The 26,455-nt window shown below is 54.6% G+C and overlaps 2 protein-coding genes across 2 annotated transcripts; both read right to left on the bottom strand.

The window, feature by feature from the left end:
• Window positions 1-687: 687 nt before the first annotated feature.
• ASTL (astacin like metalloendopeptidase) lies at window positions 688-15,954 on the bottom strand. The gene is made up of 9 exons (XM_047853486.1): window positions 15,903-15,954; window positions 15,137-15,262; window positions 13,183-13,244; window positions 11,783-11,873; window positions 10,993-11,110; window positions 10,049-10,230; window positions 5,858-5,939; window positions 5,605-5,759; window positions 688-1,374 (listed from the first exon to the last, which is right to left on the bottom strand). The coding sequence occupies exons 1-9, from the start codon at window positions 15,952-15,954 to the stop codon at window positions 974-976; spliced, it is 1,269 nt and encodes a 422-aa protein (XP_047709442.1). The 3' UTR covers window positions 688-973.
• A 4,873-nt stretch (window positions 15,955-20,827) lies between these two features.
• On the bottom strand, window positions 20,828-23,186 carry DUSP2 (dual specificity phosphatase 2). Its single transcript, XM_047851214.1, has 4 exons — window positions 22,685-23,186; window positions 22,466-22,587; window positions 21,805-22,024; window positions 20,828-21,702 (listed from the first exon to the last, which is right to left on the bottom strand). Exons 1-4 carry the CDS (start codon window positions 23,070-23,072, stop codon window positions 21,488-21,490), a joined length of 945 nt encoding a protein of 314 aa, XP_047707170.1. The 5' UTR covers window positions 23,073-23,186; the 3' UTR covers window positions 20,828-21,487.
• Window positions 23,187-26,455: the final 3,269 nt, after the last annotated feature.

The raw sequence follows: 26,455 nt of genomic DNA on the forward strand, positions 1-26,455 counted from the left end.
GCCCAGGGGCTACTCTAGACGGAGGGGCCCAGGGGCTACTCTAGACGGAGGGGCCCAGGGGCTACTCTAGACGGAGGGGCCCAGGGGCTACTCTAGACGGAGGGGCCCAGGGGCTACTCTAGACGGAGGGGCCCAGGGGCTACTCTAGACGGAGGGGCCCAGGGGCTACTCTAGACGGAGGGGCCCAGGGGCTACTCTAGACGGAGGGGCCCAGGGGCTACTCTAGACGGAGGGGCCCAGGGGCTACTCTAGACGGAGGGGCCCAGGGGCTACTCTAGACGGAGGGGCCCAGGGGCTACTCTAGACGGAGGGGCCCAGGGGCTACTCTAGACGGAGGGGCCCAGGGGCTACTCTAGACGGAGGGGCCCAGGGGCTACTCTAGACGGAGGGGCCCAGGGGCTACTCTAGACGGAGGGGCCCAGGGGCTACTCTAGACGGAGGGGCCCAGGGGCTACTCTAGACGGAGGGGCCCAGGGGCTACTCTAGACGGAGGGGCCCAGGGGCTACTCTAGACGGAGGGGCCCAGGGGCTACTCTAGACGGAGGGGCCCAGGGGCTACTCTAGACGGAGGGGCCCAGGGGCTACTCTAGACGGAGGGGCCCAGGGGCTACTCTAGACGGAGGGGCCCAGGGGCTACTCTAGACGGAGGGGCCCAGGGGCTACTCTAGACGGAGGGGCCCAGGGGCTACTCTAGACGGAGGGGCCCAGGGGCTACTCTAGACGGAGGGGCCCAGGGGCTACTCTAGACGGAGGGGCCCAGGGGCTACTCTAGACGGAGGGGCCCAGGGGCTACTCTAGACGGAGGGGCCCAGGGGCTACTCTAGACGGAGGGGCCCAGGGGCTACTCTAGACGGAGGGGCCCAGGGGCTACTCTAGACGGAGGGGCCCAGGGGCTACTCTAGACGGAGATGCCCTTCGCACTTGGGGACAGAAGCCACAGGCTCGACTTCTGCACATCCCCCTGAAAGGACTTTCAGGTACATGTGCTCCTGGGAGAGCTGCTCCCCAAAGCCTCCTGGATGGGTCCTGGCTGGTCTTCTGCTTCCGGAGAAGCAGTGAGTGGTACAGAGGGCACTTGGGCCAGCCAGGACCTCTCTAGAGCCAAACCAGGAATGTCTGCTCCAGGCCTGGAGTTTAGGGAGGAAGCTGGGGTCTGAAGCAGCCTTGCAGAGGCCCCCACACCCAACTTTCTCAGCGCAGGGAGCTTCCAGCTACGTGGGCTCTCTCCAGGCCCTGCAACAATGCGCTGGGCTCTGGCCTTGGAGCCACTGGGGTCGGGGCGCCCAGATTCTGCCGACAATGCCTTCAGAAGCTGCTGCAGGTATGGTCTAGAGGCAGGAGTAGGGCTCCTACCATCGCTGTGGGGCTGGAACCCTGAAGCAGGAAAGACAGGAGGTTACGGCCCGGAAACACAGCAGGAAAACGTGTGGCCCAGCTGTAGAGAGCCAGAGTGACCTTCAGTTTCGTTCATACGGATAGCTCAGCTCATCGGAGATAACCTGCCTCGCCCCTGCTTAACGCTTTCAAGACCCAAGTTCTCAACCCACACTTAAAGACAAGGACCACAGAACTCCTCAGTCACCACCACAAAGGCCCTCGGGCTCTCTTCCATGGTCTCCCACTCATACCCCCGAGCTGCTGCTGGTCAAGCCACCAGATAGCTGAGGGCGGAAAACACTGCAGCCCTCGCCATTCCGACACCTCCTGGGGTCCTCTGTACCGAGGGACACCCTGCTCTCACCACCCCATGTCTGAAGCCTCCTACAGAACTTTTCCTGCATTTGCAACCACCTGCCAAACCCAGAGCATCAGGAGGACATTACTGAGCCCTGTCGGGCCCATGTCCTTAGTGAGACAGGCCCTCCTTGCTCTTCCCTGCCTCTCCTGGACCACCGCTGCCACCCACTGCTTTGTAAACCTCTTCATCTTAAGCCCAAGTTATCTGGCCAGGCCCCTCCACCCTCTCAGTGCTGCCTCTCACCCATCACCCCTGCCCAGGCGCTGAAGGCTTCATGATGAGCCCACCCTTCCATCAACAGACCCCGACGGGGGGTGGGGGGGGTGGGGGGGGGGGCAGGGGGCGCCTGCGTGGCTCAGTCGGTTGAGCATCCGACCTCGGCCCAGGTCATGATCTCACAGTCTGTGGGTTCGAGCCCTGCATCAGGCTCTGTGCTGACAGCTTGCTCAGAGCCTGCAGCCTGCTTCAGATTCTGTGTCTCCTTCTCTCTCTCTCTCTCTCTGCCCCTCCCCCACTCATGCTCGGTCTCTCAAAAATAAATAAATGTTAAAAAAATTAAAAAAAAAAAAAGATACTGACTAAATCAGAGCTGATCGGCTTCAAACGGCGACTCTTCTCCCCTCTGGTCCCATTGATCTCACAGTTCATTCCCTGCTCCCCATCAGACCTGGTCAGTACCAGAAACCACCACTGCAGAAGTCTCGGTTCCTGGCAGCCCACGCCTATATTTCCAGCTCGCTTGTTTAAATATCACAACGATCTAGCCCCTCGAGCGCAGGGACTCTGAGGTCTTCCTGCTTACAAGCTCCTCACTTCCAGACCGTTCTCCTCATCTGACTTGGGCTCCACACGCTTCACTGCAATTATGCCTCAAGCACCGTCCCCTCTGTCACACCTGCCCACAAAACCCGAGTCCTGGAGAACCAAGTCACCAACCTATGCCATGCCTCCACCTGGCTGCCCCAGCACCACCCACAGCCCTGCAGGGTATCTCTAGCTGCTTTCTTCTCCCGCAGCCCAGTCGGCAACATCACACCCTTTCCCTTCACATCCACCCCCTTCTCCCCAGGCTCGAGGCTGGTGACTTCATGTCATTCTCTGTGACCAAAGCCCTCAGAAGTGCATGAATCTGCACCTCAAGACCCACATGCAAATTTAGGTCTGCACCGGTCTTCCTTCTCATTAGGACCAACGAAGCTCAGACATATCCTTGGAGACCTATCCACCAAGGGCATCTCCTACCCAAATGTTCTAGATATGCATCCTTCTGCCCTCTGAATCCAACCTTTCTCTTTCTCCATTGGGTTATTTCAGCATCCAAGCATGCTTGAATGTCTACCATCATGGTAAACCTTCCCTAGACCCACAGCCCCTTCCAGCCACTTCCCAATTTCATTTCTCCTAATAGTCCAACCTCAACAATAGTTACCCACAAAGCTCTTGCCACATTATCTATACTTATTAACTTCAAAAAGTATGCAATATTTGATATTATGTATGGGAAAGAATAGTCTAAGAAATGGTGCTAGAGGGGCACCTGGGTGGCTCAGTTGGTTAAGCATCCAACTTCAGCTCAGGTCATGATCTCATGATTTGTGAGTTTGAGTCCCACATTGGACTCTCCATTCTCAGCACAGAGCCTACTTCTGTCTCCTTCTTCCCCCCCCCCCCCCCCACCGACTTGTGCATGCTCTCTAAAAAATAAATAAATGACAAAAAAATAGTGCGAGAACTGGGTAGCAAAAGTCACATGCAAAAGATTTAGGATTAAATCTTCATGAACTTGGCTGAGGCAAAGACTACTCAGATAGGACACCAAAACCACAGTAAAAGAACAGGTAAATCGGACCCCATCAAAATTAAAAATGTTTGCATTCAAAGGACACCATCAACCTAGAGAATGTGAGGAAATATTTGCAAATGATAGGTCTGATAAGGGACATGTATCTAGAATGCACAAAGAACACTTTCAACTCAGCAATAGAAAGATAACTCAAATGAAGAACAGGTAAAAAGATCAAAACCCACTTCTTTGAAGATATACAGATGGCCAATCATCTGTATGCAGTGCAAATCAAAATGCCAATGAGCTGCCATTTCGTACCCACTGAGGATAGAAATAAAAGGATAGATAATAGCTAGTGTTGGCAAGGGCATGGAGAAGTTGGAACCTTCGTACGCTGCTTGTGAGAGTGAAAAATGATACAACCAATTCGGAAAACAATTTAGCAATTCAATCTGGAGTTACCCTAGGACCCAGCAATCTACTCGTAAGCATATACCCAAAGGAAAAAGACATAGGTTCACATAAGTTCCTGTAAACAAACATTCGTGGTAACGTGAATCATAATAGTCAGAAAGTTGAAGTAACCCAAACGTCCTTCAACTGATGAACGGACAAAACGTAGCTCATCCATCCAAGTTGGAGTATCATTTGACAATAATGAAGTGCTTCTATAGGTTGCAATATGGATGAGCTTTGAAAACATGAAGTAAAAGAAGCCAGTCACAAAAGATCACGTATCCTATAATTCCATTTACGTAAGATTTCCAGACTAGGCAACCCTAGAGAGAGCATAGAGCCATGGTTACCTCGGGGGGTGCTCACGTGCCACTTACTGGTTATGGGACATTGGCCAAGTCAATTAAACCCTCTAAAAAATAAAAAAGAATTAAAAAAAAAAAAAAAAAAGAAGTCAAACTGTTTACCAAAGTGGCTGTAGCAATTTATACTCCTGTCCACAGGGTATGGACAGGACATTACTCCATTTTCTAATTAGTATCAGGTATTATCAAGTTTTTAGATTTCTGCCAATTTAAGGGGTAAAAAGTGGTAACATTGTGGTCTTCGCTTGCCATTTCCTCAATTATGAATAAGGTTGATGGTCTTGTGTTTATTTCCCATTTGGTTTTTTCCCCCATTAGGTCTCTTGCCCTTTTTCCTGCTTTGTATTTTGCTCAGCATGTGTTTATCTATATTATTATATATTAATATGTAATATATATCATGTATTTTAGATACAGTTATGGGTTGCAAGAGTTCTGATTTGTAACTTGTATTTTCACTTCGTCTTGATTAGTTATTAGGTCATTACAGAAGTAGTAGTTATATAGTATATTAGAGTAGTTACTAATGTAGTTGGATTTATGAATCTTTGCAGTTTTATGGCTTGCTTTGTGTCTCATTTAAGAGCCTGGGGGGCTCAGTCAGGTAAGCGTCCAACTTCGACTCAGGTCATGATCTCACGGTTCGTGAGTTCAAGCCCCACGTCAGGCTCTGTGCTGACAGCTCAGAGCCTGGAGCCTGCTTCGGATTCTGTGTCTCCCTCTCTCTCTGTCCCTCCCCCACTTGCACTCGCCATCTCAAAAATAAATAAACATTAAAAAAAAAAGAAATTCTGTTTCTATACATCTACCTTTTAACATCCTTTTGCTTCCAATAATTGAATAGGTTTGGTTGCTTTCAATGTAGATAATCATCGTCTGTGAATAGTGACAGTTTTGCCTCCTTCCCAATACTCAGATTTTTAATTTTTTTTTTCTTGCCATACTACAATGGCTAAGACCTTCACTACAGTATGGAATAGATGGGACAACAGTGAAAAAAACTTGTTTTGGCCCGGAGTTTAGTGCTTTAACATTAAAAATGATTTTTGCTCTGGGTTTTTGGAAGATACTCATGTTAGGGTTAAGAGAGGGACCTCTATTCCTAAGGGTTCTTAATCCTACGTGATCATTTTCACATATTTTGTTTGACATGTCTTGTGGTAACCCCAGTGATTTTTGTCCTGCAGCCTCAGTCCCCCACTTCACCCTCATTGACACCACCTCAATATAGGATCCTTCCAATTTCTCGAGTCACTCACCTCTCCCACGGGGACTTTGGCCACTCGGGCTGCAGTCATAAAGCCTGAGGACCCGCGTGATGTCCGAGGTGCTCAGGTTCCATCGCTGGCCAATGTGGACACTGGGAGCCCAGAGCGGTGTGATGGTGGGCAGCCCACGCCGGCTGAAGGCAAGCCTGAAACCCAGTAGGTGGGGACCTGAATCCAGATCACAGCGGGGGCTGGCTGGGCAGTGTAGAAGGAAGGAACGAAGAAAAGGAAAGGGGGTCCTCACCTCCCATAGTGCATCACTGATGAGTAGTCATAGGGCACCAGCATGTTGCTGCTCCGAGATTTGATGAAGTTGATTTCAAAGCCTGGGAAAAACGGAAGCCAAAACCAACAAAACTTGGTGATAAGGGAAGAAGGCAGGGAAGGGAGGGGTGGGGTGATAGCGGCCTTCGAGGTACTTGTACCCTACCTGAGCTGACAGATCTAATACTACAGCCAGATGTGCCCCCCTCCCAGTACCAACCAGTCCCTGGTCCCCATCTCCTTGGTGCTTTCACTGCCAACTCCTGTCCTCCCCGCGATGGGTCCAGACCAGCACTAGCTGATGTGGAAGCACAGGGACCTCACAGCTTCCTAGAGCTCACTCTGCTTCTGTCCCCTGTCAAGCTCACCAGTGTGCATCTACCTTTACAGAACAGCTTCCGCTAAGTCATAATGCTACGCAGGGTCTCTGACGCCCCCTACCCGTGAGATAGAGTACCTACCCTTCAACCCAGCTTTAGAGACCCGCTCGCCATCACCTGCTGTTGGGCTCCCACTCCCCAGCAGGTCACCTTGTTCTTCCTGCCTCAGGCTAGCAGCACCCATCCCCCAGGTTCAAGTGAAACACTCCCCCACTGGCTAGAGCACCATTTCCCCCATCAGTTGGGTCCCCCAGGCCCGAGAGGGACAAGATCCCCTCCCCCAGCCGCTGTCCTGCCCTTCACAGTGAGCCTCTGAAAAAACAGCCATACCCTGGGTATTTGCTCTCCCAACACCCCCCAGGCCCCGCCAGCCTCTTCCACAACCTGCCATACCAGCCTCTAGAGTACACTTACCTCTTCCTTTTAAAAACCCTTAAGATATTAAACAGTTTTGAACTGGCAATATATTCATCTGGTTTAAAAGTCAAAAAAACAAAAGTGACACAAAAACAGATACTCAGATCAATGGAACAGAAGAGAGAACCCAGAAATGCACCCACAACATATGGCCAACTCATCTTTGACAAAGCAGGAAAGAATATCTAACAGAATAAAGACAGTCTCTTCAGCAAGTGGTGCTGGGAAAACTGGACGGCGACATGCAGAAGAATGAACCTGAACAACTTTCTTACACCATACGCAAAAATAAACTGAAAATGGATGAAAGACCTCAATGTAAGACAGGAAGCCATCAAAATCCTCGAGGAGAAAGCAGGCAAAAACCCCTTTGACCTCGGCCGCAGCAACTTCTTACTCAACACGTCTCCGGAGGCAAGGGAAACAAACAAAAATGAACTATTGGGACCTTGTCAGAATAAAAAGCTTCTGCACAGCAAAGGAAACAATCAGCAAAACTAAAAGGTAACTAATGGAATGGTAGAACATATTTGCAAACGACATATCAGATAAAGGGTTAGTATCCAAAATCTACAGAGAACTTATCAAACACCCCAAAAAACAGATAATCCAGTGAAGAAATGGGCAAAAGACATGAATGGACACTTCTCCAAAAAAGACATCCAGATGTTCGACACATGAAAAAATGCTCGACATCACTCATCAGGGAAATACAAATCAAAACCCCGATGAGATACCACTTCACACCTGTGAGAATGGCTAACATTAACAACTCGGGTGACAACAGATGTTGGCGAGGATGCAGAGAAAGAGGATCTCTTTTGCATTGTTGGTGGGAATGCAAGCTGATGCAGCCACTCTGGAAAACACTATGGTGATTCCTCAAAAAACTAAAACTAGAACTACCCTACGACCCAGCAATTGCACTACTAGGTATTTATCCAAGGGATACAGGTGTGCTGTTTCGAAGGGACATATGCACCCCAATGTCTATAGCAGCACTATCAACAATAGCCAAAGTATGGAAAGAGCCCAAATGTCCATCGATGGATGAATGGATAAAGATGTGGTGTATATATACAATGGAGTATTACTCAGCAATCACAAAGAAGGAAATCTTGACATTTGCAGCTACATGAATGGAACTGGAGGGTATTATGCTAAGCGAAATTAGTCAGAGAAAGACAAATATAATACTTCACTCATATGAGGACTCTAAGATACAAAACAGACGGACATAAGGGAAGGGGAGCAAAAATATAAAAAGAGGGAGGGGGACAAAACAGAAGAGACTCATAAATATGGAGAACAAACTGAGGGTTGCTGGAGGGGTTTTGGGAGGGGGGATGGGCTAAATGGGGAAGGAGCACTAAGGAATCTACTCCTGAAATCATTGTTGCACCATGTGCTACCTTGGATGTAAATTATAAAAAAATAAAATGGATTAAAAAAATAAAAGTCAAAAAAAGATGTTGAGCTATGTGATAAACCTCCCCCCCTCTATCTTCCTTCCAAGTTCCCAGCTCCCCACCCCCAATTACAGTTATTAGTTTGTATATCTTAGTTTGTTCTACACATATCAACTAATACTAATGTATTCTCCTTTTTCTTCATCCTTTAGAATTTTTTTTTATTAATTGGGGGGCGGGGGCGAGAGAGGAATCTTAACCAGGCTCCACGCTCAGCACGGAGTCCTATATGGGGCACAATCTTACAACCCTGGGATCATGACCTGAGCTGAAATCAAGAGTCGAATGCTCAACTGCCTGAGCTACCCAGGCACCCCTCATTTCTCTTCATTCTTAAACAATTTTTCCCCACTAGAGTACCTGGTGTCTTAACCTGTTTTATGGTTAAGAAAACCACTGTTGAGTTTATGAGTGTCGTTGGTTTTCTAATTCATTAATTTCTGTCTTTAATTTCATTCCCTCCTGCTTTCCTTTATTTTTTAAATTGGATTTAAAGGCTTAATTTTTTTTTTTAAATTTTTTTATATTTTTATTGATAAGAATTTAAGTCTACACAATTTCCCTGAACATTGCGTTAGCTGTGAATGATTAGTTCTAGTGTGTTACGATTTTTTTTTTTTTAAAGAACTCCTGCAATTTAACCTTGGAACTAAAAGAGGATTATTGTTGTTTTTTTAGACTTGAACTTCCAAGTATAAGAAGTTTTCAGTTTTGATTTGTTATTTTCTACTTTGCATGTTACGTCACCAACAAAACACTTAAATTAACTTTTTCAAATTTGATATTTTTCTATCATATGGTAAGTTTTCGCAAGTACTCCATGAGCCCTTGGAAGGATTATAGTCTCTGTTTTCAGGGTACAGTCACTATCATCACCCCCCCTTCCTTAGACAAAGCTCTGATCTCAAGCTTCATCCCTCCTCTCATTATCAGGTGCTACCCAAGTCTCCCCCAGAACACCCTTTCTCTGGGGCTCCATGAATGCGGATCTCTTGAGCAGCAGCCCCCTCCCTACTTCACCTGGTTCCCTCCACAACAGCGGAAGTGCTCATGCCACAAGTTCTCCACTTACAGGAAGCCTTTGAACCCTTCCCCTTTTATCCCCATTCCTCTAGACCAAACCCCTTATCCTGTATCTCCTCTGCTTCCCTCTTTCATGAAGGGATTGTCTCTACTCTTCTCGTTCCCTGAATCAGGCTGTCCCCCCAACAAGGGTGGGATCCCACCATTACTGGGGTCGGATGCCCAGCACTCAGCACCACGGCCAGCACACAGCTCCTGCTCACCAGCATCCGACACAGTGGCCCACTCCCAGACCAGCCTTGGCTTTGCCCCTGCCACCTGTCAGGACATGGCCCCCCCTGTGCTTCCTCTGTCCCGCAGGCCCATTGGTGCCCATCTCACAAGGGCGGAGCCTCCTGCATCTGGGACTTGGCACACACAGTCCACTTCTTCCAGGCCTTCGGTCTCGGCTCAGCCCCTGCAGCGGGCACACAAGCCCTGCCCCCGCCCCACACAGCAGCATCCGGCACATGAAGGACTGCTAGTTGAGTGCACCATGAACAAGGGTCAAAGGATACCACCAACTCCATCCCCAGGTACCAGGTTGTGTTCATGAGAAAAAAAAAAAAAAATGAGACACAAACATAGTGATTCCCTAACTCAGGCATGACTCTGGGTGGGCAGATGGAAGGCTCGGGGCCCAGAGCAGCAGTATCTGGACCACCTCCAGGTCTCAAAGAGAAGCAGGAGCCCCACCTTCCCAATGGTGGACAAGCAGGAGGTAGGAAAAATGGATAACCTCTTCTAAAGTGGCAGGCAACTCTTCAGGCCCTGGCCAGTGCCTGCTGCCCTCTCGCCCCAAGACCCCCAGGTCCAGCGTGGGCTGTGCACGATTTGGCTTACCTGGAAGGATCTCATTCCAGTTGACACGGATATAGTGGTCCCGGTCAGCCCGTGAGTGTTCATGCCAGAAGCCCAGTACGTGCATGAGCTCATGCAGCACAATGCCTGGGCCCTTCTGGAGACATGTAGGTGCCAGGGATACCACCTGCATCCCTCCGCTGCGTCCCACGCTGGAGAAACACCTGCAGGGCCAGGAGAGGACACTGGGTAGACACCAGCCCAGAGATCCAGAGCAGACCCAGGCCCCCTCCCCCTCCTCCCATGTCCTGGGATGAATGACCGTCAACGGGTAGTCTCCATCCTGGATTCTAGTCCCAGGTTTGCAATTCCCAAGTCCCTTCACCACTTGGGCATCCGTGAAATGGGTACACTGGAACTCATTACCAACCCGAGGTACAAGGAAGATGTAGACATGAATAGGAGCACAGATACCGGAAGCGGCTCATTGAATGAGCATCCCCATCCAGGGTCCCCAAGTCAAAGTTTTCACACATGATCTCAGGTCTCTAACAAGCTAGGAAATGGGTATTGCCGTTATCCCTGCTTCCACAGAGAAGGCAGGAGAGCCTCGCAAGATAAGGCACTTGCCTGGTGTTGGGTGGTTCCTACACTCTGAAACCCGGATCCAAGGCCGGGTGTCTCCCATGAAAGCTGTCCCCATTCACCAGACCGTGAAGTCTCCCCAGAGGAGGGTTTTGTAAGGGACGTCAAGCACCTGACTCCCCTCCTTCTCCACCTTCTGCCTTGGGTATTTGTAGGTCTAACTCCCACAGGGCCAACCACTCAAGGGGGAGGGGGTGGGCTTTGGATCTGGGAGACAGGCCCCCAAATAGGTTTTAGACAATGGCCTAGTTAAAGCCAGGCTGAAGGCAGAAGAAAGCCGAGGAACTCCCCCTGCACATGCGCGCTTATGCGTGGATACGCACGCCCCCAGGAGTACTTACCCAGACATGGGGACGATGGAAATGAAGTCTCTCTGGCCCTGGTAGGCAACAAACCTGATGCATGTGAAGCGTTCAAACTCGGCAAATGCCTTTAGGAAGATGTCGCGGCTGGCTTTATCTGGGGAGGCAACACCCCGGCTGAACCTCCCACCAAGACCCCAGAGCCCCTGTGACCTGTTGGGAGCCCGCCTGCAGGGTGAGCACAGAGCTTCAAATCCCTCTTCCAAAATGGAAGGGTAGGGATGCCTAGGTGGCTCAGTCGGTTAAGCGTCCGACTTCGGCTCAGGTCATGATCTCTCAGTTTGCAAGTTCGAGCCCTGCGTCGGGCTCTGTGCCGACAGCTCAGAGCCTGGAGCCTGCTTCGGATTCTGTCTTCCCCCTCTCGCTCTCTCTCTGCCCCTCCCCCGCATAAATTTATGTTTTCTCAAAAATAAAAATTAAGAAAAAAAAGGGGGTAGCCTGGGGCTCAGGGAGGAGGTAGAGAAAGCTGGGTCCCAGACAGGCCCCAGCTCTGTGACCTTAGGTAGGTCCCTGTCCTCTGGACTGGTCTTGAAATAGGTCAGATAGTCCTTGGCTGTCCCCCCCATCAGCTCTTCTGGGGTTTTGGCCCTCCCAGCTCAGGAGGCTCTCGGGAATAAAAGGGCTTCTTGTGGAAAGGCTCTTTGATGGTATCCGTGAGGAGAGGCAGAGGGAAGAAACCCAGAGAGGAGCCCAGGCTGCACGGGGAGGAAGGGGCCGGGGCCGGAGGGAGGCCCACGGCTCCCAGGACCCAGAGCGCGTGCTTACTCACCGTATCTGCTGGAGATCAGGAAGGGGACCTCCACGACCTCCCCGTTCTTGGGCCACTTGTTGCTGGTAGTTGAGAACAGCCGCAAGGGACTCTGAAGAGAGAGGGCACTTCAGGGACCCCTGGGGAGTCCTGGGGTAGGACTAGACCCCTGGGGTAGGACTAGCCTAGCATCTTGCCCCCAGTGGTGCCAAATCTCAGGCCATAAGAACCCTAAAGATGTGAGAAGCAGGACACAGGTCCAGGAGGGTGAGGAGGACATCAGAAACAGGACAGAGCGGTGGGAGATGTGGGGGCCTGCTAGGTGAGCCGTGGTGACCACCACCACCCTTTGCTCCACACAACAGAACTTGTTACCGATTGTATCCAACAGAAAAACAAAACTACTTGTTCCCGACGAGGCTGACGAGGCGTCCCAGCTCCCCAGGGGGGCCTAGTTCCAAAGAGCTCAAAGGCCCACCAGCAGCCCCATCCTTCCAGAAACAGCAGTCAGCCGAACGTCCCTGAATGTTAGGGCTCATGCTAAGGCAACACCCCTGGCCTCAGCAGCTCCTCTTTCCACTCTTCCAGCAACCAAAACCGTTGGAGGCACGGGCTTCACAGAAGCCCAGCGGGTCCTGCCCCACTGGCTACCACAGGCTTCCCTGGATTCCGCTCTTACCCCGGCCTCACTGAATAACCGGAAACAGGGGCCTCACCCCACCCCCAGGGCTCCCGCCCAGCCCCAGCCTTTGACTCTGCAGCCCAGCCTCACGCTGTGCCCTCAAGTGGGCAGTCACCAAACCCCAGAAGGGTCTTGCTGTCACCAGGTCGCGGTTCTGGTCTGGGCACCTCTGCCTCCCAGTCTCCTGAAAACATGGCTCTGTTCCCCTGAACACCGGGCATTCTTGGCTCCCTGGCAAAGTCACCCCAGTTCCCACCCAGCCTTCTCTCTTTCTGACTCCACCCCTCACTTCCCACGGGGATGGGGTCCCTGCCTTACCTCCCCAAACCGTGGCCACCACCCCGGTGTGCACGACCACCACCGCCCTACAGCCCCACCAGCCCCTCTGCCGATCTGTGCTCATCTTTTCCTTTATTCCAGTACTTTCTGAGCACCTCCCCTGGGCACAGTACCAAGCTGGATCTTGAGGGCTCAAATGCCCTCCTTCAGGAAGCCCTCCGAGGCCGATTGCTGTTACCACTATAGAAGTTACCCTCCCTTCTTTTCCCTTCAGTCTGGCTAATTATGGAAATTCACTGACTTTAGCAAGAAGGGGGGCGGGGGGAGGGGGTGGTCTATCAAGCTACGAGCGACAGAGACAGGTCCTTCACACGTCACACCCCCATGACACCAGAGGCTGGGCTCAAAGGCCTCCAACAACATCGTGAAGTTATTTACACAGATGTGTATGCTTGCTCACCGGCCGGAGGATGTCCCCTTCGAGGAGGAAGCTGCTCTCTGGGGTTTCCTCTGGGATGAGCCCTGGGAAGGAAGGGAAGGAGTGTGTGAGCCCATGCCCCCCAGAATCCAGACTCTAAGGACAGGCCCCAGAAGCAACCCCAAAGTCTGTCCTTCCTGACTCTGAAGCTGGAGCTTCCCTGGGCCCCCGAGGCTGTGTGGCCTCAGGCTAGTCACACAGCCCCTCTGAGTCTCCCCTCTACATAATATATATGGCCCCTCAGCCCAGTCACATCTCTCCCTTGTTCAAACACGCCCCAGAGCGCCTGCCACCCACACGCCTCCCTCTGCGTTTGAACCTCTCTGCTAATCAGAAGCAGACTTTTTCTCCAGCTGTCTCCTTCACCCCCCTCTCCAGCACAGGCCATACTCTAGGAACATGCCCTGGACCCCCCTGTCCTACCTCGTCCCCCCTCTAATGCCCGCCGATTGGTAGGATATTCAGGACCCTTGCGGGGACAAGTGAAATTGCAGCTCACGCCACCACAGAAGGGAGGGAAGTCTGGATCCGGTTGAGTCTGGCTCCCCCCGCCCCCCCCCCCATCTCAGCTAGTCTCTGCTTCTGTCTCCAGCCTCTGTTTCTGCCACAGCCCCGTGAGGAGTCTTAGAGGAGGCTCTGGCACCCTGGCGGTACCTTAGGTCGGGTTCCCTAGAAGCAGAGCCTGGGCTGGGGTGGCACCTTGCAAGCGATTTACTGAGGGGTGCTGGGGAACACCCCGACTCTGCCGGGGTGCAGCCCCAGTCTGATCCCACAGGAGCTCTGGACCCCAAATGGCACCACAGACTTGTTCCACTTTGAGGCAGGGGACGGACCCGTGGCCCAAAGGAGTCACGGCGGGCCGCCTTGGGCAGGGGAGGGAGTGGCTTCCCAAGCATCCCTGGCAGAGGGCCTTCAGCTGCGAGGCCTTAGCGGCCCACATTCCCGGCAGCTGGGGCTGGGGTGTGCTTCCGGGTAAAGGGCCTCTCGGATAGCAGTTGGGCTCCAGCAGCCTGAGCTGAGAGAATCCATGGCAGCTCAAAATCAATGCCAGGGAAGCCTCAGATGGGTTCTGGCTACCTCCAGACCGGTCACAGTTACCAAAAGGTCGCGCACTGCCCTGAGGCTCCGTAGCTCCGGGGCTCCAAGTCGGTTCAGACCACAGGGTAGCCGCCACGTCCGAGAGATCCCCATCCCTCCAAAGTCACCCCCCGCCCCCCCGACACTTCGGCTCCAACACCCGAATTCCAGTATTGCCCCCACCCCCGCAGCTTCATTCCAGGTTATCTATACATTCTCTTTAATTTTTTTTTTTAACGTTCATTTATTTTTGAGAGAGACACACACATACAGAGTACAAGTGGGGGACAGTCCGAGAAAGAGGGAGACACAGAACCTGAGGCAGGCTCCGTGCTGACACGGGGCTCAAACTCACGAACCACGAGATCATGACCTGAGCTGAAGTCGGATGCTTAACCAACTGAGCCACCCAGGCACCCCTAGACGTTCCCTTTCTTCAGCGGGGATCCCCAGACAGGAAGGCCATGGGCCTCATGCCTCTTTGTGTCTATAGCCCAGCTCATACCCTCACACCTGTAGCCTATCCTGCACCAGGTGGCTGACATCTTTTCGAACATCCGCTGATGACTTAGTTTAACACCAGCCGGAGCAACTGAAGACCCACGTTTTTATCGGGCCATTTTTAAAAACGTAGGCTTTCCTCCCTTCTTATGAAAGCAACAATCTCATGGAAAAGGTACAGAAATACAGACTTTTCAAGAGTTGCCCATAGACCGAGGAACTGCTACTCACCCAGAGCCCAGTAAGCTGGCACAGTTCCAGCTCGTTCTGCTCATCCGCGTGTTCTGCGTGGTTTTTACCACACTACGTGGACAATTTCGTAGCCCCTCCACCCCACAAGAAGACACAGCGCCGTCACCTTGGTTAATCGCAGGGATGTCCTTGTCCCAGGATGTCTGGGTCCCCTCGGGGTTCAGGCCCTCCGAGAAGCTGGTTCCACAGGCTTCTGAGCAGCTGGAGGCTGAGGGTGCTCCTAGGATCAAACCTGGCCCAGACGGGCACATACCCATGATGCCCGAAGTGCCCTCATTGGCGAGAGAGGACAACAGGGCCTGGGGGGTGGGGGCTGGGTAGTATCAGACCACAACAGCCAGGCCCTTCGCAAAGGCAGACCCCCAGAAAGTAGTCCTGGGAGACTGCCTGGCCTCCCTTCAGTCCAAGCTGATGGCAAGGCCTAGACGACTTGGAGGAAGGAGCTTCTTTAAGGGGACCAACACTGGGTTCCAAAAAGCAGCCCCAGGCTCTGAATAGCTGTGTATATGAGATAGGGGGAGGAAGCAAAAGAGAGAGGCGGGACCAGACCTCAGGCTCTAACACTGAGGGTGAGCCCGGGCTAGCTGCCCCCGCCCCATGCCTCCCTTCTCAGCCCAGGCCTCTGGAAATCAGACTCAGATGGAGCAAGCCTGGCATAACCAGCAAAACAGGGATGCCTGAGGGCCACACCTGCTACCTCCTGCCAGGCAGGCCCTCTGCTTTCACGATGTTCAGGATGCCTCCCCTTGGTGCCCCCTAGGAACTGATTTCTGGGAACATCCCTGGAGAGCCCATTTTCTGCGATCCCTGCAGGCTCCAGCCACACCCTTCTCGCCTCTACTCAGCACTCTGCAGGCTAGCAGCCCACTTACCTGGCAAAGAGACCAGACCCAGCACCCAAGGCCAGAGGCCTCCCATATTCATGCTATGGTGGCCCCCCGCAAGCCCTGCAGCAAGCGAGAGCACAACTCCCAGGCAAGGACAAGCCAGCCACTCCCACCCCCACTCCCACGCTTAAATAGCAGCGTCTCCAGCCCCCACCTGCAGCCTTGCCCCAACCAACTCCACCTGCTGCCCTACCCACACCTGTGTTCCCCACCCCCAGCCCAGGCCGAGCCTTCTGGACCCTAGTCAACCCTTCCCAGCCTGGCTGAAGAGGGCAAGAAGGCAAGAATCCAGGCACAAAGCGCCCTGCAGGGAGGGAGGGTCCCACTTGGGAGTGTGCCTCTTCTGAGGTCCCCTCCCACCACCAGGGGGCAGCGGAACACCACAGAAGGGTGCTGAGGTGGGCGCCCTGGCGTGGACCTCATCCTCCAATATGTGGAGACCCGTTCCTGCCCCCGCCCTGTGCTCAGACATGGGGAAAGCTGCCTGAGACCCTGAGGCACCACAGTCTATCTGTGGGAGGAGGGAAAGGGCACTAATTTTTATAAGCGGACAATCACAAGCGTAGGGATCAGGAAAAGTTTACACGCTGAACGCCCGGCGTAACCAGCACCCCAGAGAAGCCTGCCATGTGGAAAGGGGGATCTCTTGCATACCTGGACCCTCGCAGGGACACTACCCCTGTCATCCCCCACAACAGCCTTGCAAGACTGGCATTTATCCCCATTTCACAGATCCAGAAACTAAGGCTCCTTACCCATCTCCCTCCTCCTCTCTGCTCCTTGGCCTCTGAAGAAGCCCATTCTCAGAGCTTGGTCGCCAAGGGTCCCACCTGGATTTAAATCCTGGAGGTGAGGGATTTGGGGACCTCCCCAGCCAGTGCCCAGCGAAAAGAAGCAACAGAGACGAGGCAAGGTCACCAGCCGCCATCCACAAGTGCCTCTCCGCATCCTGCCGTGCCTAGAATCCAGCATTTCTCAAAAGACAGGAGTCAGAATCACAGGGAGAACAGACAGTTGCCCCTGGTGCCCGGACACAGTATTCATGTGTGTAAAAATGCAATGAGCTGGCCGCTTCGGATGAGTGCTTTGTAAAATAATCGTAATAATAATCGCCCTGCTTGGGTAGAGCAACAGATTCTCAGTTGAGAGATACAGTTTGACTTGAGGACATTACGCTAAGCAAAATAAGCCATTCACCGCAGGGAAAATATGGTGTGATTCCGCTTATGAAGTATACAGTCAGGTTCAGAGACAGAAAGAATGGTGGCTGCCAGGGCCTGGGGGAAAAGAGAAAATGGGGAGTGGTTGTTTAATGGCTACAGAGTTTCAGCTTTGCAAGATGGGAAAGTTCTGGAGACCTTGAATATGCTCAACATTACCGTACACTTAAAAATGGTAAAGATGGGGCGCCTGGGTGGCTCAGTCGGTTAAGCGGCCGACTTCGGCTCAGGTCATGATCTCGCGGTCCGTGAGTTCAAGCCCCGCGTCGGGCTCTGTGCTGACAGCTCGGAGCCTGGAGCCTGTTTCAGATTCTGTGTCTCCCTCTTTCTGACCCTCCCTCGTTCATGCTCTGTCTCTCTCTGTCTCAAAAATAAATAAACGTTAAAAAAAATTGTTTTTAAATAGTAAAGATGATACATTTTATGTTATACATGAATGTATAATCTCTCTGCAGGGGATACATTCCAAGACCCCCAGTGGGTGCCTGAAACAGTGGATAATACAAACCCCTATACATAGTATTTTTTCCTATACAAACATACCTATGATAAACCCTTAAATTACAAATTAGGCATAGTAGGGGCGCCTGGGTGGCTCAGTTGGTTAAGCGTCTGACTCTTGACCTCAGCTCGGGTCTTGATCTCAGGGTCGTTTCAGGCCCTGTGTTGGGCGCCATACTGGATATAGTGCCTAGGAAGGAAGGAAGGAAGGAAGGAAGGAAGGAAGGAAGGATGGAAGGAAGAAAGGAAGGAAGGAAGGAAGGATGGAAGGAAGAAACGAAGGAAGGAAGGAAGGAAGGAAGGAAGGATGGAAGGAAGGAAGGAAAAAAGGAAGGAGGAAGGAAGAGAGAGAGGAAGGAAGGAAGGAAGGAAGGAAACAAGTTAGGCACAGTAAGAGATTAACAACAACTAATAAACACTGTAATTATTTTTTAAGTCTATTTATTTATTTTAGAGAGAGAGAGTGAGGAAGGAGCAGAGAGAGAGAGGGAGAGAGAGAATCCCAAGCAGGCTCCACACCGTGATCGCAAAGCCCGACGTGGGGCTCGAACTCATGAACTGTGAGATCACAACAAAATCAAGAGTCGCACGCCTAACTGACTGAGCCGCCCAGGCGCCCCAACAACTCGTTGAGGCTGTAATTAAAGCTGTGTGAATTTGGTCTCTCTCAAAATGTCATGCTGCACTGCATTTGCCCTTCCTTGTGCCGATGGGAGATAAAATGCCTGCGTGGTGAGATGAGGTGAGGCGCACGGTGTCGGCGCTGTGACACAGTGTTAGGTAGTATTGACCTTCCAATGAGAGGTCAGGGAGAGGATCGCCTGCTTCCGGATTGCGGTTGACCAGAGGCAACTAAAACCACAGAAAGCAAAACCTCGGATGAGGAGGGACGACTGTATATCTGCAGTGTTCTGTTTTGTTTTGTTTTTACACTTATCTTTGAGAGGTGGTCGAGGGGAGGGGAGGAGACACAAAATCTGAAGCAGGCTCCTGGATCTGAGGCGTCAGCATGGAGTCCGATGCGGGGCTTGAACCCACAGGCCGTGAGATCATGACCCGAGCTGAAGTTGGGTGCTGAAGTTGGGTGCTTAACCAACTGAGCCAAGGCGCCCCCTCCCCCCACCCCCGTATATTTTTAACCACAATTTAAAAGTTTGAAAGAAAGAAAGAAAGAAAGAAAGAAAGAAAGAAAGAAAGAAAGAAGGAAGGAAGGAAAGGGTGCCTGGGTGGTTCTGTCGATTAAGCATCCGACTCTTGATTTCAGCTCAGGTCATGTTCCAGGTTTGTGGGACTGAGCCCCCCCGCATCAGGCTATGCGCTGAGCGTGAAGCCTGCTTAAGATTCTTTCTCTCTCTCTCTCCCCCCTCCCCGCCTCCCTCCCTCTGCCCGTCTCCCCTGCTCATGTTCTCTCTCTCTAATTAAAAAAATATATATATTTAAAAAATAAGAAGGAAGGAGGGGGAGAGACAGAAATGCCGTTTGTTTGGAAAACAAACTTAAAAACACAGGCAAGGGAGGCTGGATGGGGAGGGTAGATGGAGGGATGGGGTAGCGGTGAGGGTGGGGTGGGCAGCCACCAGTCCTGCTGTTTGTGAGATGTGACCGTGTGGTGGGAAGGCTCCCGTGACTCAGGGCCCCCCATGCTCTCCCCGCCCCCCAACCCCAAGCTGAGCGGCTGGTGGCAGGTCCAAACAGAAGCCCCACTCAGGACCTAAGGAAGCCCGGATAGTAAGCCCGGCTCTGCCCAGCTCTCACCCACCCCTAGACGGCCGAGGGAGCAAGGCGCTGGGGGCGGGCTGTTCGTCCTTCACCCGGCCTTGTAGAACGAGTGCCCACCTGTGCCAGACCCCGGGCACAGAGGGCAGAGCAGACCACAGGCCCTGCCCTCATGAGCATCCAGCCCAGCGGAGACGCCTACCTTCACACCCGCACGCCTGAAAACCTTCACCGACCATCCGCTAACATGTCCTGAGCACCTACTAGGTGCAGGTGCTGGGCTAAGCCCCTTAAACGGATTGACTTGTGTCATTCTCAAGACCACCCTAACTGCCAGGGGCTCATAATAAAACCCCACTTTACAGATAAGGGAACTGAAATACAGCGAGCAAAGCTGGCTCCCTAACCGTCAAACTACACCCCTCAGGTGCACCCTGCCAGGCGCTCAGAATTTCCTAAGGAAGAGCCAGCACTCCGCGGGGATGACCCTTGAGCTGAGTTTGGAAAGGCAGAATTAGATGACACTCCAAGGGGCCAGGAGCATCAGAGCGGAGGCTGAATGACACAGGGTGAGCTGTCCCAGAGCTGTCCTCAAGGGCCTCAGCACCCCTGCCCTCTGGCAAATCACAGTACCCGTTTCCAGCCACCCCAGCATGCACCCCTCCACTTCTGGCTTGGCCTGGGCCCACGACTCATGCCTCCCCAGACAGCGTAGTCTCAAACCAGGCAAGTAACCAATATTCGGTCAAGGCATGCTACTTGAGTGGGTGGAAAGAACAACCAAGCCCATGCCTGGTGACGTGTTCTCCACACCAGACCCCGGGCCACATGACTCCTGGGGACAAGAAGGAACTCTGGAACAGGGGCTTCCGGGAGCCCCGGCGCAAACGGGCAGTCCGAGGCTTGGGGGCCCGGCCCGGGGTGTGAGAGAAGAGGTGAGAGGCTGTGCTGCCCTCCTGTAGGGAAAAGGGGGCCCGGCCTAGCACACACTCGTGCGTACGGCCACGGGAAGAGCCACACGCGTGGGCACACACACAGATACGTTCAAGTACACACGGCATGCAGGTGTGTGCGAGCCGAGCACAGACACCCACACCCGTGGCAGCAGCCACATACATAGACCCGCACACGTACATATGCACCCACGTTCCAAAAAGGAAGTGGGGCCCGAGCCATGGACACATGGCCTTTTCCCCACAGGGTCCAAAGCCAGGAACAGGAATAAGGTTGGAGACAGCCTCCCTGAAACTGCCTCCTTCAGCTCTGGAGACAGAGCTGGGCCAGGACACCCACACGGGGGTTGGCGGAGGTGGGGGGGCAGGACCGAGGGGCTCCTCCTGCAGGTGAGGCCCCCCCACCAGCACCTTCTTCCTTCCACTTCTTGGATACCGCCGGCACGAGGAAAGGCGAGGTCTGATGAAACAGCGTTCGAGCATTTTCCCAGGCACTGACTTGAGACCGACGCTTGAGAAGTTGTTTTTTAAACAAAACAATATTTTATTGACGCATCCTCAATGTTCTGTATAAATATAAAGTGCTAAGTTTCCAACCCCCGCCCACAGGGCCGGGAGGAAGTGGGGGAGGGAGTGTTAAATGTCAGCTGAACACAAATAACTTTCCAGCGCCTGGCCAATACAGGCGTGAAACACTCACACACATACACACGTGCGCACACGCAAGCACAGAGGTCCGGACGCCACAGACGCGTCACTTCCCCGACACCCAGCTCCCCAGGAGCTCAGGGCTCAGACTCCAGGCCTGTAGTGGAACCCCCCCCCTCCCCGCCCCTGCAAGCGGGGCTCCTGATTGTCACAGCTTGTTCCCTCAGAGCTCTCGGGCTGCCAAGGGCTTCAACACGGTGGTGGGACCAGTGGGAATCCATGGGTGTAGAGTCCAGTCAGTTTCTGCCAGGAGACAGAGGGGCGAGGGGAAGCAGACACGCCCTCCATTCTGGTCCCCCGGGATGAGGGCCAGCCCTCAAACCTAGCAGAAGAGCACCAGGTGAGAAAGTCCAGCATTCCCACATTCCCAGCACCACCAGCTGGGGGCTTTTGGAATTCCAGGGAAGGGGCAGCTTGCCCTGAACGGAGGGACCCGGTGGCCCTGGGGGAGCCAGCAAGGTGCGGCCCTGCCTCAGTGACATAGCACCTGCGTCTCAAACTGTAGCAGCTGCCCCATGAAACTGAAGTTGGGGGAGATGACTCCCCGGCGTTGCTTAACAAAGTCGAAGGCCTCGTCCAGCCTCACGCGGCGGCTCTGGATCAGGTAAGCCAGGCAGATGGTGGCGGAGCGTGAGATGCCCGCCTGGCAGTGTACGAGTACCCGGCCTCCAGCGTTCTTCACCGAGTCTGCAAAGGAGATGGGGAAGGGGAGGAGGGTCAGACAAGAAGGCAGGCAGGGGAGCTGACAGGTGCCCCTTCAGGTCCCTGGGCCGAGGGCCCCCCTCTTACCAATGAAGCTTATGGCCTCCTGGAACCAGGCACTGATCTCCACCATCTGGTTGTCCTCCACCGGGATGCTCTTGTAGCGGAAAAGGCCCTCAAAGTGGTTGGGGCAGCTGGCGGAGACGTTGAGGACAGCTGTGATGCCACAAGCCTGCAGCCCCTGCAGGTCGGAGGAGTGGCTGCAGCTGCCCAGGAACAGGTAGGGTAAGATCTCCACGGGGCCGCCCTGCATGGGGAGGAGGAAGGGGGTGATGGTGAGGTCTTCCCGGCCCAGGCCTGGAGAGCCTGAACACCAGTGAGGGAAGACAGGGCAGGCTGGCCTGGACAAGAGGAGCCCTCAGCCTATCCTGACCAGGATCACACTCAAGAATACGAGGACACAAGGGGACACACACAAACACACACCTCCCCCATCAAGGCCCCGAATACACTTCAGGCACACAGATTCACGTGAGCAGCCCATATCATACACACATAGATGTGCTCCCGTTTGCTGCGGACCCACACACACACACACACACACACACACACACACACACACACACGAATGCGGACATGGAGAGACTCCTGGCATCCACAAGTGGCGGCCTCTTTCCCCAGAGGTGCCTATCGGGCAAATACGGAGGTGGCGGGGAGAGCAGTGCACGGAGCCCTGATCTCAACTCACCTGGTCGTAAAAGGGAGCCCTGGCGTCAGAACGGCTGTTCTCGGCCCCAACAGGCGACATGGCCGGGGCGGGGGACTCGGAGCACAGATCGGGGCAGCAGGCCTGGAAGCCGTCGAAGCCGCCTGCAGGGAGGGAGAGGGCCGGTTAGCGGGGTGGGCCCGGCGGGGGCGGCGGGCTGGGAGCGTGGGCCGGGAGGGGGCCGGCGCGGGCGGCGCTCACCTCGCAGGAAGCAGACGGCCGTGGGCCCCGCGCGGGTCTCGGGCAGCAGCGCGGAGAGCAGCGCGTGTGCCGGGCCGTCGCGCGGGAGCGCGGCCACCGAGGCGCTGCCCTCGTCCAGCACCACGGCCCGCGCCAGCTCCCCGCGGGCCAGGCGCGCCCGCAGCGCACGGTCGGGCAGCAGGCAGGCGAGGGCGGCGGCGGGCGGGCCCCGCGCTCGGCGCCGCAGCAGCGCGTTCCAGGGCACGGGCCGCGCGTGGCGCACGTGGTGCCGACAGAAGGCCAGGAAGGGGCGGCAGTCGAGCAGCAGCGTGCGCTCGGCCTCCCGCGGCTCCCGCAGCAGCGCGCCCAGCGCCGCGCAGTCCAGCTCGCGCGCCGCCTCCAGCCCCATAGCGACGGCCGTGGCTCTTCGGGCCCCTCTAAGCGCGCTTCCTCTTCTTGTAACCCGGAGCGCTCCCGGACTCTCACGGCCTCCGCGCTGCCCGAAAGGAGGGTTCTGGGCGCCCTGGGCGGCGCCCCGGCTTAAGTACCCCCTGGGCCGGCCTCCCGGGTCACCATACAAGGGCAGCAGGAAGGCGCCGGCGCCCGCCCCCGCGGCCCGCAGCTGGCGCGAGCTGGGCGGGCCCGGGGACGGGGCGGGCGGAGGGTGGGGGAGGAAGCCGGGACCAGCTGGGGAGGGAAGGCGTTTGCCAGGATCAGTGGGGCGCGAATGCCACCCGCCACTTCTGCGCCCTAGCCTGGAAGAACGCTCCCACCCCTTGAGCTGCTCCACACCGCTCAGTGCTTGGGAACTGGCTTCTCAGGTGCACATCCCCGTGCCCGGAGACTTCGGCGCAGGCCGTGCCCCTTGCCAAGCTTCCTCTGCCTTCTGCCTTTCTCTTCCAGAATCTTCCCTCTAGGAATTTGTTACCCAAAAAAATTGACATTGTGATGATTTTTACACTGAAGACTGGGAAGCCATGCTGAGATGGCCCTTTTCTAGTTAGAAATCTCGCACAGGAGAAACTTTATTTCCCCTTCTCCCTCCTCTCCTGCACTGCATGGCTGAGATCAGCACTCTGGGTCTTACAGCAGGTTAGTGGCCAGGCTAGCCCGGACCATTATCCTCTGGGCCCCAGACCCTGGACATGGGCATGAGAAGGACCCCTGGACCTTCCAGGGGAAAGGCAGGGGCCTATGATGAGTTTCCAGTTATGAGTGGGGCAAGGCTTCCCCTGGGGCCCAGGGAAACCCCAGGGGCCCAGGGCGAAGCACTTCCCCAAGTCACAGGCCTACTCGGAAGGGGAACTCTGGCTGACGTTGCTGGGCTCTCCCTGGGGCCTTGTGGGAATTTCAAGAGCCTCACCGAGGGGAAGAGGGAGAAGAACTACCAGAATCTGCCTCCTCCACCCCCTTACCACGCCCCCTGTCAACCCTTCCTAGGCTGTAGCAGGCCCCCTGGACAGCAGGGACCTTGGACTGGCACCAGAGCGAGACAGCGAGCATTGAGAATGGGGAGCTCAGCGACTACATCCCTCTGCCCGCCCCCACCCCAGCCACAAGCCCAGGGACCGGATGTGGTGAGGCCCAGGTGTGGAGGGGTGGGGGGGGAGGATCTCGCCCCCCTGGGTTGGGGGCAAGAAATTTTGGCCGCTGAACTCCAAAGCAGAGATGTTTAGGAGCTGCCCCCATTCCTGCCCCTAGCTGTGTGGGATTTCAGATCCCAACCCTTAGGCCCCCACTACTCAGTGCCCTGTGTAAGATCCTTCCAGCTCCCTTGCTGTTCCCTGTGTCCAGACTGTCTTGGAGGGCTGCAGCTAGGACCCGTGTCAACCCCCAAGCCCTCTACTTGGCTTATAAACTCTAAACTCCTCAAGATGGTGGGCCTCCGTGTCTATGGATGTCGGAGCATGGTCTGTATGCACAGTGTTTGAGACCGTTTGTAGCTTATGTGTGCTGTGGGGAAGAGAGGATCCAGGGAACAGAAGCCCCATGGACTCCAGAGATTCTTGGGGCCGAGTCACTCTCTCATGCCTCAGTGTCCCCATCTGTAAGATGGCAGCTCATAGTTCACCAGCTGTTCACCCACACCGGTTCCAAGGCTATGAGGTGACACCAGCGCCTGGGCCCCTGCAGTGTCCTGTCCCTCCCTACAGGCCAGTCTGGAGGCTGAGGCGGCAAAGCCCACAACAGAGCCGGGGTGTCTGGGCCACAGATCCCAGAGGCTGATATGGGGCCCTTATCCTTGGCATCAGCCTGGCAAATGACTTAATGGCTGATTCCAGGGGCAAATTACAGAGCATGCAAAAGAATAGTCAGGTCCAGTCTTGCTAACCCGTGGGGCTGGCGTCACCTGCCATGCTGGGAGCCACGGCCTTCCAGCTCCTTGGGGAGGAGGAGAGAGAACTGGCCCGCTGAGATCCTGGCTCAGGAGTGAAAATCAGCTCGATGGTAGGGGCTGCAGATCGCGGACTCCCATGCTGGGCTGTTGCCCTCCTTGGGAAAAACGGACTCGAAGTTCCACTCGGGAGTGGGAGTACATTATCAAAGGTTTGCTCTGGCGACACAGTCCCCGGGGCCCTGCCCAGCGCTCTGCCTGAGGTGGCTGCATACGTGTTGTCACCCCCCTCGAAGCCACCTGCTGTGGGGCTGTCCCTTTTGCAGCTCTGGAACACAGACTCGAGGAGGCCTGACTTACCACTGAAAGAGGAGCTTCTCTTTTGCCTCCTTCCCCCTCTTCCCAAACTGGGGTAACCCCCACCCCCAACAACAGGGTGAAAGCCCAAGGCCGGGGTAAGAAGAAAGGGAGAAGAAGACGCAAACCCACGTCCCACCCCCACTTCTGCTCTGACTAAAGATTCCAGACCTTTGGTGAGTCATGGCAGGGGATGTCTTCCCTCCTCTGCCACCTCCTGAAGGAACACCGTCCCCCCTGGCAGAGGGGAGGCAGGGCTCCGGGCACACACGGGTGAAGACAGTGTGAGGAGGGGTCTCAGTTCGACTGGATGCCCCCCAGGCTGCAGGTTCTGGAGGGCGGACCCCGCTCGTCACGAGACCGTAAGGGACAACAGCAGGGGCGTGCCATATCAGTTACAGAGCGGGCACTGTGAAGTAGGTTTGGGACCCACCTTCATTTTTTTTCTTTTTGATTAAAATATCTAATTGGAACAAATGATGACGCTGTGTTCTTCTTTGTAACCACCTGCTCGGACAGTGAAGTGTCATTCACCTCCTGCCTTTGGGATTCCTGGTCTTTCCCTGCCCGCCACCCCCCCCAGCACATCTACCCAGCCCCCACGCCAAATGGTTTCCTTTCTACAATCGCGAAGCTCGAAGCTCTGTGCTGATGTGGGCTTGTGTGTCGTATTCCTTCCTCCTCCTTCCAAACCTACACCCCAAGCCTGTGCCCCAGGGAGGAAGGAAGAAATGAATGGCATGGTTACCATCCTCTATGCCAGGGAGGCACGAAGGGGAGAGTGACGAGTGATGGGCACCCTCAGCCTCATCTGAGGAGTGAGTCAGGGTGACGTCAGGTTTCCTGTGCCAGGCCTCTGCCTAGGAGGCACGGCGGCCACCCCCACAGGCTCCTGCCAGGCGGGCATGGTGACTGCATGCTCTTCGAAGATGGCCCTGTCCAGCACCACGGGGAGCATCCAGGGGTCAGAAAGCCCGACTCGGAAGAGGGTCCCCCTGTGGCCGAAGGGGCTGGCGTCTGTCCCCACGCACGTTGTCACATGTACTTGTGGGCAGGAGCACAGTCAGGCAGTCTGCTGGGAAAGCTCTCCTCCCCACAAT

This window comes from Prionailurus viverrinus, chromosome A3, assembly GCF_022837055.1.
Source record: "Prionailurus viverrinus isolate Anna chromosome A3, UM_Priviv_1.0, whole genome shotgun sequence".
NCBI lineage: Eukaryota > Metazoa > Chordata > Mammalia > Carnivora > Felidae > Prionailurus > Prionailurus viverrinus.